Consider the following 13,007-nt stretch of genomic DNA (forward strand, 5'->3'; position numbering starts at 1 on the left):
AATTTAACATCGGGTGCCCAGTCTGCACACAATAGGTGCCCACTCTTCCCGTTACAGCTGTGCCTATAATGACTGTGGCTCAGGGCTCAGGCTCCTCCTGTCTACATGTCGAAGTGTCCTTGGGCAAGACACTGAACCCCAAATTGCTCCCGATGTGCTGGTTGGTACCTTGCATGGCTTCCGCCGCAATCGGTGTATGAATGGGTGAATGTAATGCACCATCTATGTAAAGCGCCTTGGATAAAGGCGCTATATAAATGCACCATTTACCATTGAATGGTCAGTGGTGGCCCTATAAGTATACAATCCCATTGATTTACTGGACCTGGAGAATATACTGATGATATGATATAATAGGCCTACTTTATTGTCAGTTTGCACTGAAATTTGTCTTGCGACCCAGCGGCATTGTATACAACACATATATACACATTTGACATTGATAATGCAAAACAGAAAATAAAATACAATTACATACATGTAGAAACAAAGGCAAGAGCAATGTCCACAGCTCAGTCTAGAACTGGCCAAAATCCTGATTAAGCCTCAAAGTTGACTGATGGAGACCTCTTCAGTCTGACCTTATCTCCTTCCTGAAGGCAGCAACCTCTCCATACAAAACATGGCTAGTATTAGAGGTGATATTCCTGGGCGGGCTAACCTTAGGATGCTGTTACGTGGATGGATAGTACCGTCTCTGAAGTGGTTGTCCATTGATCTTTGAACAAATGTTCAGTTGTTGCAGAAATTCTGACTTTAAAGGCCAAGACATAGTCTTCACTTACGTTGGGGTGAGATAAGGCTACAGACAAACATCCATCAGGGCTCCAGTCCCAAAATACAATTTGAACCGTCCTAAAGTGAATGTATACAGTCCCGATTTATTTGTAATGTTGATGTTATTCTAACCATTCATACTAATGTGATGGCAGAACATAACAGTTATTTAAAGACTTCCGGCATTGCTTTTGAAAGTGGCAAGGAATCATAATAGCTATCAAGATATCATAATAATCCTTGATAAATGCCTTAATTCTTAGAATCTTTAGATCAGTCCCAGAGGGGTAACCAAAACATTTGGAGGGGTTGCCAGTTGCATTTCTGAATATGTGCAAAGTAATGAAAATCTGAATTGAAAATAAATAAATCCATGTGTTCTAAGTTAATATTTTAGTAAAAGCACAGTCACAATACAGAATATTTAGGTAATTAGTAGGTAAAAGCTTTCGGTCTGCGTGTGTGGCACTGAAAACATAGTTTTTCACTGACGTGCGTCAGAACCTCAGGCTCAGACACAGGGCTGATCAATGCACAGCCTCAACTTGCCCACTGGGATCTTCTCACTTGCGGGTCGAAGTTGTCAGTGTGGGGTGTTAGGGTAACACCTCCGATGTTAGGGTAACACCCCTGGTGTTAGGGTAACACCCCCGGTGTTCCAGGGACCCCCCCCTCCTCCCCAGAAGCAAAGATTTGAGTTAAAAACGTTCGCTCTGAGAGAATGTATACAATATTCAAAGATGTGTGCCACATTTTCACGACTTTAAAAAAATAGCAGACCTACAAGCTCGTAGCGCGGTTTGCAGATCTGCTATTTTTCAATAGTTAAAGTAAAAAAGAATGGTTAAAACACCATTAAACACCCCTCCAGAATGGGTTAATTATGGCCGGATCTCCGCTTTGTACTATTGAGGTAAACATGTGTCTGTTATATATATAGGTGAGAATTTCAAACGTTTAGATTAAAAACAACAAAAAATCCTTTTAAGTGTTGACCTCAAAGCTGTGCTCAAAGAACTTAATAAGGACAACCTTTGTTCATAGAAATGTAGTTCAGTCAAAAGAAATGTGCTATACGTTTAAATAAATAAAACTAATACTAAAACATAGAATACTTGGAGAAGTGTACATAAGTACAGTACTCCATGTTACTGGCCACCACTGATTGCTTTGTTGTGTCACCCAGTGAAAATTGTTGTTCAGTTGAAAATCTGTTGTTTTTGTAGGTCATATCCAACAAAGCATAAATTATGTGTTGGATAATGATGATGAAAATGCATTCAGAGTTCAGACAGACATGTCAAGGCCCATTATTTATAGTACAGGCAATCTAAGAAAAATAAGGGGTCGGCATTTGAGCATTTGATGACATTTAGCCTCTCGGACCCAAAACGAAAGAATATTTTGTTATCGTTGACACACAGTTCCATGCTGTTGGCAAACGTTGAAGAATTGAGCTTGTAGATCTGCTATTTGTTCAACAGATAAATGGTTAAAGAGGTTAACAGCTTTAAGGTGACACAGATGCATCCTCACTCAGGTCTATTGGTCTTAATACCATGAGTATACAGTATCTGATCTCCCTCTGCACTAGACTGGTAGGACCACGCTGCAGCTGGGAGACGGCCTCAACGCCCAGAAGGCCACGCTCATAGTGGTCCACACGGATGGGAGCATCGTGGAGGCCACGGGTCTGAAGAGCGCCGCCGCGGCCATCGCATCTGGTAAACCACAGCCTGGATTCATTCTCTCAATGCCCTGTTGAACTGCCATGCACACTCACAATTCCGGCTTAACCTACTGCCTAACCTAGCCTTATCAGCAAGCCAGGGAAAGCATCTTTTTCCATGTAACCACTACCGTGGTGTACACCAGAGGGGTATTCAACTAGATTAGGCCATGGGCCACAACTGTTACTGTGCATGTCTGCACAGTAATGGAAAATTGTAATATTATTCTAAGGTAGCGTATATAGACATATTATGTCTATAATAATAATAGATACGCGCACATGGGGGCATACACACGTAAAAAATAAATAGAACCGATCTTATTTTTAGAGCACGCATATCCGTGGCCCGCGGTATCCGTGCGTCTGGTGTAGCTGGTATCATTGACATATATTGGTCCTATCCAAACGCACTGTACGCGCGCAGTAAACGCATACGCACTGTGTGCACAAGCGCGAGCAAAATCGCCCGGTGTAGCCCGGCCGACTAAGGGCCACAAGGGGGCGCTCCGTGGGCCTCATTTGGCCCGCGGGCCACCAGTTAAATGTTCGCAAGGACTTGTTTTGGTGCTATCCTTTTTAGACCAAGTGTTTGACTTCCATTTCTGTCTAATATTCAGTAGTCAATGTACTCCAAAATTCATCATCCACCTGAAGTATATTACCAATTTTCTTTTTCTTTTTTAAAGATGGGAATCAGTGTGTCACTGATGAAGGCTGGACAGGCGGAACGTCTGTCTCTGTTATTATGTCGAATATAAAAATGATTGAAATTCATTCAGCCTTGCCACTGTGTGCGATCCAATACCTTTGTTTTTTTGGGTTTTTTTTTAGATCAAACACGTACACCACCACCTGTCTAGCCTGGCTAATAAGCCAGACCGAATCAGCCGGCACGACTGAGTCTGGCTTATTAGCCAGGCTACCACCTGTCCACGCTCATAAAAGTCTGTCATTAAAATGTAACCTGTTTTGTTGTTCTGTGTGTTGCTGTCCTAGGCCCTCAGACCCCGCCCACCCCACTGAGTCCCAGCACGGAGAAGGACAACTGCTCCAAGTACAACTGGGACCCGTCTGTGTATAACAATGAGCTCCCTGTGCGCTGTAGGAACACCAGTGGCATTCTCCATAAGAACAGACTCGGCTCAGGTTGGTGGCAAGCGTAGAGAAAGTAGAAGAAAAATGCTGCACACTGGGGTGCATACTTAGTTTAGACTAGTCATTGGTTAGACATGGGTTAGGTTGTTAGGTTAGGTTGTGCTGCCCCGTTGGAGGTTAGGTTTAGGGTGAGGGTTTGAGATGATTGTAGTTGTAGGACTAATGACTGGTCTAACCAATGACTAGTCTAAACCAAGTACTGTATTGTCTAAAGTTAACTAAGTACTGCACCCGCACAGTGCACACTCATAGCCACGATGCTGGAAATGTATTCTTTTTTTTTTTTAAGTCAATGTTTCGACCTGTAATGTCGAAATGTTGGCTTCTTTGGCTTCTTTTTCTATGTTTATCACCTTAGGCCTTTAGCACCTCACCAATACTGGTGTGCACCAGACAGTAAACATCATCCTTGAACAAAATAAGTAGTGTACTGCTTAAAGTAAAATGCAGACTTGCAAAGAAAAAGATTCCAAGGCACTCCGTCTTTGATGAAAAAATATGGATTTATTTATGAGCCAGGCAACAAGATATATATGACCAACCTGTTTGGACCTAGACGGTCTTCGTCAGGGTCTATTTATTATTAACGCATCATATTTCATTTCAATGACTGTTTAAGTGAACATAAATTGGCTACTCAAATAAATCCTACTCTTAACCTCTTAAACCCCAGGGGGTAAATCCGCAACATCGGAGTTGGAACCGGAGACCAATTGGGTCTCCATTGACCCGCTGAGCGCTGTTCAGAGGTGGACAGCCGCCGCCGGGGGCTAATGGGGCTCAAGAGGTTTAAAGCTGCGTTCAGACCTGAATATAATATATTTATATTCGCCCCATTTGTGCCACGCCAGGTCGTGCCGCGCAACTTGTCGTCTTTGCATTGACTTTGTAATCGCGCCGCTCTAACCGCCCAAGTCTGCAAAGCACCTTAGAATGAGCAAAGCACCTTTGTTTTTGTGCGTTTGCGTTACATGGCAGACCTATAGTACAATTGCCCCTAAATATGGCACGAATGTGTTCGCCTCGGTGGTTAAACTCCCTGAAGGTGAATTATATCCCGATAATGACCACCTAGCCAGATATTATCCCGCTTATTACATGGCTACCTAAAAAAAATTAATACATTGACCCAAAACACAACTAAATAAGTATTCCAACAAGTGTCGCGCTGGCTACGTCTGGCCAGCTGCAGGGCTGCAGCACTGTCGGAAAACAAGGAAGCGAGTTGATCAAATCGAATCCATTTTCGGGTCCCGCTTAGTCTATTTCTCGCTCAAATGTTTTCAAAAACATTTTTGAGAGCAATGTTTAGCTGTAAATGACACTGTGTGTCAATAGTGTGTGTGTGTGTGTGTTTACAAATGGCTGTCATGTTGGAAACGGCAGTAGATCAAGCGGGGCGCAGCCGCGCAGCTGGTGCTCAGAGGGTTGGATTAGGCAGAGGTCTGTTATACAGCGGAGCGGTCATTATGATGACATAAACTCACAGCTGAATTAACCAATCAGAATCAAGCATTCAACCAAGCCATGTAATAATAACGATTAATAGATAGTCAGCGGCGCCGGGGAGGCGGGGTTGGTGGCCGGGGAGGCGGGATTGGTGGCCGCTTTAAAAAATAAACCATAAAAAAGCATCGATTTTGGGGAAAATAATCTATATCTAATCTATCCATAATCCATCCACATAAATGTTGCCTCAATCAGGCTAATAATAACAGATACCATTACTTTACATTACCAATGCCATCATCAATACCAATAATGCAGGCAGTAGGCACACATCCTTTTAACGATTCATCGATTTATCTGACCCATCCCTAATTATTATGTGCATTTGATCAGATGAATAAGCTGGCCAGCTGTGTGTCAGTGGCTCAGAAAATAGAGCGTCTGTCTGTCTGGGAGCCAGACCGTTCCCAGTTCGATCATCAGCGCCTCCTCTTGGTTGTTGTTGTTATTCAGCAAGACACTTGAAACACTATCTCCACCTGAGGATAAGATTGGTGTCTTGCATTGGTTGCTGTGTGAATGTGTACATTGTATAATAATGTGTAACCTAACCATCACATGATGTGTTCCACCATAGTGGTTTCAGTGCAGTGATGCAAATAGCCTGCATCCCGCATCCGTACACTCACTAAATTGAGGAGGGATGCAATCATGTCACCCCCCAGGGGTCCTGGGATGCAATTATGTACTCGCGGTACTGTACTCTAATGTCATTGAAGTAGGACTCATAAAATGTCCCCCCTCTAAAAGACCACCCTGGGTCACGGGACCCATTACATTTACATCACTGGGTTTGTGCAAATAATAGAAGTACATGTAAATGGCATTTAAGTGGTTGGAAAGAGTACAAAAAAAGAACAAGAATATGAATGCAGTCAATTACCAACTTTATATTTAGCGTTACCTGCATTTAGCCATTTCACTTTTTTAAATCACAGCTTATCTCAGAGAATGAAAACCAATGTGGCTTGTAGTTGTTCCATGGTTTTTGTCCCTTTTTGAGATAGAATTCTCATTACATTTCTTTGGAATCTACTCAAGTCGATGACATAAGGAATCACACAGGAATCACAATGCATCTCAAAATTGTCACGAAGAAGAAGAAGAAAAACAAAACGAGGTCAAAGTTATATATTATTTCTACATGAATTGATCATTCCCTGAACCCGTGCAGCTTGGATTTACGTGTATGGTAATGATTTCACTGGAACCCACAGGTGGGAAGGGCCGCTGCATCAGGCACAACAACAAGTGGTACACGCCCACCGAGTTCGAGGCGGCGGCCGGCCGCGCCAGCAGCAAAGACTGGAAGAGGAGCATCCGCTACGCGGGTCGGCCTCTGCAGTGTCTGATCCAGGTACGTTGTGTTGGATTTTGGATTGCCCTCCTTGGTTTGTGCTCAGACCTTTAACCCGTTTTGGGGTGGGAACCCCGTTTGGTGTTTTAAGCGTAATGTTATACTTTAGCTATTGAAAAATAGCAGATCTACAAGCTCATAGACGAGCTTGTAGGTCTGCTTTTTTTTTTAAATCATGAAAATGTGCAAATCTTTGAATATATATATTCTGAGAGGCCGTATGGTAACCGCAAGGTTGCCAGCTCGAACCCAGGCTCCCCCAGAGTTAGTGTTGAAGGGTCCTTGAGCAAGACTGAACCCCAATTTGCTCCCGATGTGTTGGTGGCATGGTTTCCCCTGTCATCGGTGTGTGAATGTGTGTGTGTGAATGGGTGAATGTAATGCACAATATATGTAAAGCGCCTTGGATAAAGGCGCTATAAAAATGCGTTAATTTGTTTTAACTGATCATTTGGATTCCATATAGAAGCCAGCATGTCGTCTGTGAAAGCATGTTGCGCACAGAAAATGGTCTACAACAAGCTCACAACACGGTGCTCTGCGAGCTTGTAGATTGCCACGTTCGGTTGGAGTAACTTTATGTGAAGTAGCAAAGTAATTTATGTTGGGAAGCCTCTTCCATAAACATGCATGGTCTCAGAAATGTCATAAAAAGAAAAAGGTTAATGCCTCAAATCCGGTTTAGAATCACAATACCTAGTTTAGCCTTAAGGTCAACCTCGGCACACTGACTCCACTCTGTTCAGGAGCTACTGTGCTTGTTCCACATGGTTGGATTAAAACCATAGCAACCCGTGGCTACCTGTCACCAACATTCCGGACCCTAATTATTACATATTACACACAGTAATAATTATACAAATTTCTCTTTTTCACATTTCATAATTTTTTGTAAAATTTGTGCACAAGGGGTTCATAGTTCATTGTAGGTCTTGATCCAGAGTCTTGAATCGAACCCGACCCAAAATCAAAAAATAATCCAACATCACGGAAAAGTCAAGAAAAAGTCGATTGTTCCAAATCCATGGAAAGAAGCGAAGCCCTCACAACTCCTGAAGAGAAGCTTAATAATAATAGCTTGAATTTATATAGCGCCTTTCATGAACCCAAGGACGCTTTACAAAATAACAATCAAAAGCTATACCATAAGCCTGAGAGAATAAGTGTCTTTTCAAGGCAGCCTTAAAAGAGTCCAGTGTTGAAGTATGGCAAATCTCTATTGGAAGAGAGTTCCACAGGGTGAGGGGGCTGCCACACTGAACGCTCTGTCCCCGAAGACATTAACCACTCAATATCTTGACTTTGTACTTTTGCACTCTATACCAAATCTCTTATAAATAGATCGGCCATAAAATAGCCGATCTACAAGCTCACAACGCCTCGCAGTGTGTGAGCTTCAATCTGCTATTTGTTCAGCCAATGTTCCCCTCAGAATAGAGCTGCTATAGGGTTGAGGAAAAAGGCCAAGTGTTTGAGGAAAACCAACAAAAAACATACTCTCTCTCCCCATGCCTTCGGCCTGGTGCAGGAGACAATACAAAATACAATCAGTAGTAACTCTGAGGACCCCCTAGGCGTCCCGGACCTCTCCTGTCTAGACATGCCCAGAATAGGGTTCACGTGGTTAATTGTGTGATGATGAATGGTGTTGGTTCTCCTCCAGGAAAACATCCTGAATCCCCACGCCGCTTCGTGTACGTGTGCAGCGTGCTGCGATGACCTGGAGTTGGTGAGTAGTTGGCACCACACTGTGTGTGTGTGTGTGTGTGTGTGTGTGTGTGTGGGGGGGGGCGGTTCTATGCCCGCTGGCCTAGTCTAGGAATACAACTCTCTGTCTGGATTTGGGATGACGTGGTAATTTGTGACGCCGCCACCACCACTACTAAATCTTGGTCTCCATCTACCATATAATGCAGATGTATTAGTTAATTTGGTTTCAGTCTTTTTTATGATTTAATAAGGCTGCTAAGTGACTTCAACCATTAGTGGACGATCTGTTATTGATAATATAGATTAGTGTGTGTGTCTGTGTGTGTGTGTGTGTGTATGTAGTCATAGCACGTCACGCGTCATAGTACATATGTATAGCATAGTATAGTATATGTATAGTTTATATGTATAGTTTCATTATATAGATATTCCACTGTTACTTTCTTAGCTTACGCATGTTTCATGATAAATACTTTTTATGTGATGTATTCCCATGCTTTTTTGTTCTTGCTTAATGTAAATCGCTCTGGATTAAGAGCGTCTGCTAAATGCCTAAAGTGAGTGTGTGTGTGTGTGTGTGTGTGTGTGTGTGTGTGTGTGTGTGTGTGTGTGTGTGTGTGTGTGTGTGTGTGTGTGTGTGTGTGTGTGTGTGTGTGTGTGTGTGTGTGTGTGTGTGTGTGTGTGTGTGTGTGTGTGTGTTGATGTATCGTAGTCTGGATTGATTAGGTCAGTTCACTTGGGGACCATGCACTTCCTATTCAATAATTGTCAGTGACCGTATATGTTCTTTCTTTCTTTCTTTCGTTCTTTCTTTTTTTCTTTCTTTCTTTCTTTCTTTCTTTCTTTCTTTCTTTCTTTCTTTCTTTCTTTCTTTCTTTCTGTCTCTGTCTCTGTCTCTGTCTCTGTCTCTGTCTCTGTCTCTGTCTCTGTCTGTCTCTCTCTCTCTCTCTCTCTCTCTCTCTCTCTCTCTGTCTCTGTCTCTGTCTCTGTCTCTGTCTCTGTCTCTGTCTCTCTCACTCTCACTCTCACTCTCACTCTCTCTCTCTCTGTCTCTCTCACTCTCTCTCTGTCTGTCTGTCTGTCTCTCTCTCTCTCTCTCTCTCTCTCTCTGTCTCTCTCTGTCTCTCTCACTCTCTCTGTCTGTCTCTCTCTCTCTCTCTCTCTCTCTCACCCTCTCTTCCTAGTGTTCCAAGGATGGTGACTCTTTCGCAGCGGAGAACATGGGCATGGTAATTTAATTGATTTATTTTCCATTCACAGAGCAGAGATCAGTCAACCAATCCACTTTCCAAGGTTTTTCATTTAGCCTTCACTGATTTACCGACTTAATAAGAACAATCACTTCTGACAGAGTGCAGCTAGACACGCTGATTCATTTATCGTTGAGAATGATGATGCTGAAAAGTTCAAGTTCAAGTTCGAAGTTCCCATTATTGCTCCGTGCACTCAGGCCAATTTAATTCAGTGATTGCAGACAAAATGTCCTCTGACATGTACACTACAGCATAAGCTATAAAAACACTTCTGTCACTGGACAGCGGCATCTTTCTGTATTTCTATGGGCTCATCTCCATCATGTGATGGTAATCATAGCGCTAAATTGACCGATGACGGCCATTTAGGGCAGATTGATACTGTTCCCGAGATTTACGTAGATTGTGCATTACATTCACCCATTCACACCCACACACACACACACACACACACACACACACACACACACACATTCACACACCGATGGCAGAGCAATTAGGTGGTTCAGAGTCTTGCTCAAGGACACTTCAACACTAACTCTGGGGGAGCCGGGCCGGGATCGAACTGGGAACCTCGCGGTTCCCATCCAGCCACTCTACCCCTGAGCCCCCGCCGCTCCCGGTACGTATGTGACTCAGAGGGGCGCTGTGGACTATAGGGCTTAGAGCGACCGAGAATGTCCTGTCACAGAAGAAGAGTCACTTGTCAAGAGTTTATAAAGTTTGACTGTGTTGAGTGTTCCTGTCTGACGTTGTCTTCATAACAACAGTACACAACCAAAGCAGTGTGCGCCAATGCTCTTTTAAACAGCGCAATGCAACGTTGTCTCTCGCCTGCATGGCGGTGACATCACGTACGTATCCTTGGCATGTTAACAGTGACGTCACGGACCAATGGACCATAATGTGAATCTTCCCTAAATCGTCTGTCAGGCCGAAGGCGTGGCCGAGACTATCTTTTCGCCCCTTTCCGTCCGTCCATCCCTGAGCAGCTAATCTCCGGACTCCTCTGTAAACATTATCTCTGTAGTCATGTGATCAAGATGCGTCTGTCAGATCATTCTTATTCTATTCCGATTGACTACTATTGGTTTTCAAAGTTTGCTGGAGGAAACTTTGCACGCACACTCCCTGGCTTTGTAGGCCAAGGAAGAATCTCCACCCAATTGTTTTTCAAATCGGCCTGTTATAGGCATAGCGCCACCATGAGACACATTGTTTGTTACTACTCCTACCAATATTTTACTACCAATTCCAAACCTCATGCAACTCGTATACACTATCTCTGTCGTCTCTGTGACCAAGACGTATCTGTCACATTTCTCATATTCTTCTATTCCGATTGGCTATTATTGGCTTACAAAGTTTGTAGGGGTTTTGCACAAAATGCCTCACATGATGAATGCAGTGCACGATGGCACACTTTGCACGCACAGTCCCACTAAGCCAAGGAAGAACCTCTATCCCAAATTCTTCTAATGTGATCGTTTTGGCCTATAATCCTCTTAAACCCCATGGGTCCAGGAGTGAAAATCTAAAATATCTGAGTTGGAACCTGAGACCTTGACCAGCCCCATTTACCCGCTGAGAGCAGTTCATGAGGTGGACAGCCGCTGCCCCCGTCGGCGGGGATTGGGGCTTAAGAGATAACTCTTGAACCGTAGGTCATACAAAAAAAGTTTTCTTCAAAACACACTTTTTTCTACTACGCCTACAGATTTTGTCCAAAACTCACAGAAATCAGTACACATTATCTCTGGGGTCATGTCTTCGAGATGTACAGGTCATTTTCCAGATCCCATTCCACTTGGCCAAGACGCTGCTTTCCAAAGTTTGCGGGACCTGCAAGCAGCACAATTTTCTAGTTTATACTACTGTCGCTTGACCAAAACATTGTGTATTTCCAAGACATTAGGAAAGTCACAGTTTATTTGTCACTCCTTTCATTTCACTGTTCCACATTATACTTTAATCACAGTATATCTTTCCCTCACTTTCCCCTCACGCCAGACGGGCCCGGTGAGACTGTTCGTCCCGTACAAGAGAAGGAAGAAGGACAGCGATCAGCCAACCACCCCAGATAAAAAGGACCTCCCATCTCCCAAGAACATCACCCTGTCTCCAGGGGCCACATGTAAGTCCATGAACATCACCCTGTCTCCAGGGGCCACATGTGAGTCCAATATCACTCCATGATTCCGGGGGCCACATGTAAGTCGCTTCCTAGACACATTGGACCTCATTATCAACCAGATTTGATTGTGTTTTAGTCATAAATTACATTATAGTCAACCTTACCTTCAGTGTTGGAGGAGGATTGATCCAACTCTGATCCGTCCTAGCCCTGAGCTTTAGAAATGCCAGCTCTCACCAATAAATATACTTTATAAAATAAAAAATAAAAAAAGAATGCCAGCCCTCATGGGGGGAGATCCGTGTTTGAATCCTGGGTAGGATAATTGCAACTATAACCTTCTCTTTCCATCCCTCCACTTTCCTGGTGCTTTGTTTGCCTTCACTCTGCTTTGCTATGAATGCTGTTGCTACCACCACCACCACCCCTTTTCACCTGGTAGACCCTGTGTTGATTTATTTCTGTCAGACTCTCAAATCATAACGATTTTAACACAGTCCATGTAAACCTCCAGATATCTCGTGGAAAGCTATTAAACTCATCTTGGCCAAACACAAGATTTGATAGAAGAGCATGAATCCAGAATTAATAATAATATTTGTACTTATTTTAGCTTCCGTCGCTAGCCACCATTACTGTATAACATCCTCTGTGCACTCGCGCGCGCACACACGCAATCTTTATTGGTTTTAGGGCTCATAATAGGATAAAGTACGATGTTCAGAGCTTAATAAAACATTAATTCAACATCACCGTTAGAAAATTAATGTAACCGTGAGACGACAGATTACAGTCGCAACCTTTAGTAGAACATGGCCGATTAACACCGGGGCTCCACCGGGCGAGTCAGCGTCGCGTCTCCGTCACCGTCAGGGAATGTTCCCTTTTTAATCAATGAAGGGTGGCTCCACTGCCCGCGTTGCGTTTCGTTTGCGTGACTGCATTTAAATTGCCCCGGTTCGTTTTTTGACGCACGCGACAGAGACACAACACGCCCGGTGGAGCCCCGCCGTAACACTTCCAGTTCAAACAACCATAACACCGCTCTTCTTCTCTGCTTATTTTGTGCATTTGCCTCCCGGTTACCGCCTATGGTAACAGTAGGAGGGAATGTGTTCATTCACAAAAAAAATACATATTTAGTTGTCGTTTACCCACTTTTACACGTAATTGAGGTCCCTGGCCTACTGTCGGCATGCACAAGAAGTATGGCGCTGCTGCTTGGCCTAGTTTGTATACGCAAGATGTCCTGCTCTGCTTCAACCTTGGATCAACTGCTCTTCATGTCTGTTGATTTTGGGTCACTGGGACCCCTTTTCCACCGGTTGGTTCCCAATGGGAACCGGTTCAGTTCTTTTTGGTTTTTAGTCCATGAGCCAG

At 43.7% G+C, this 13,007-nt stretch overlaps 1 protein-coding gene across 2 annotated transcripts in view; it reads left to right on the forward strand.

Annotated features, from left to right (window-relative positions):
* deaf1 (DEAF1 transcription factor) overlaps positions 1 to 13,007 on the forward strand; it is a gene marked incomplete at its 5' end in the record, with an annotated part of 44,451 nt that overhangs the window by 1,057 nt on the left and 30,387 nt on the right. For both annotated transcript variants that reach the window (XM_083763204.1, XM_083763205.1), the window contains 6 exons: positions 2,372 to 2,501; positions 3,506 to 3,655; positions 6,391 to 6,530; positions 8,194 to 8,259; positions 9,425 to 9,469; positions 11,504 to 11,627. In XM_083763204.1, coding sequence (XP_083619330.1) covers positions 2,372 to 2,501; positions 3,506 to 3,655; positions 6,391 to 6,530; positions 8,194 to 8,259; positions 9,425 to 9,469; positions 11,504 to 11,627 — 655 coding nt within the window. The remainder of the gene's footprint in view (positions 1 to 2,371; positions 2,502 to 3,505; positions 3,656 to 6,390; positions 6,531 to 8,193; positions 8,260 to 9,424; positions 9,470 to 11,503; positions 11,628 to 13,007) is intronic.

This window comes from Protomyctophum parallelum, assembly GCF_964188405.1.
Source record: "Protomyctophum parallelum genome assembly, chromosome: 4".
NCBI lineage: Eukaryota > Metazoa > Chordata > Actinopteri > Myctophiformes > Myctophidae > Protomyctophum > Protomyctophum parallelum.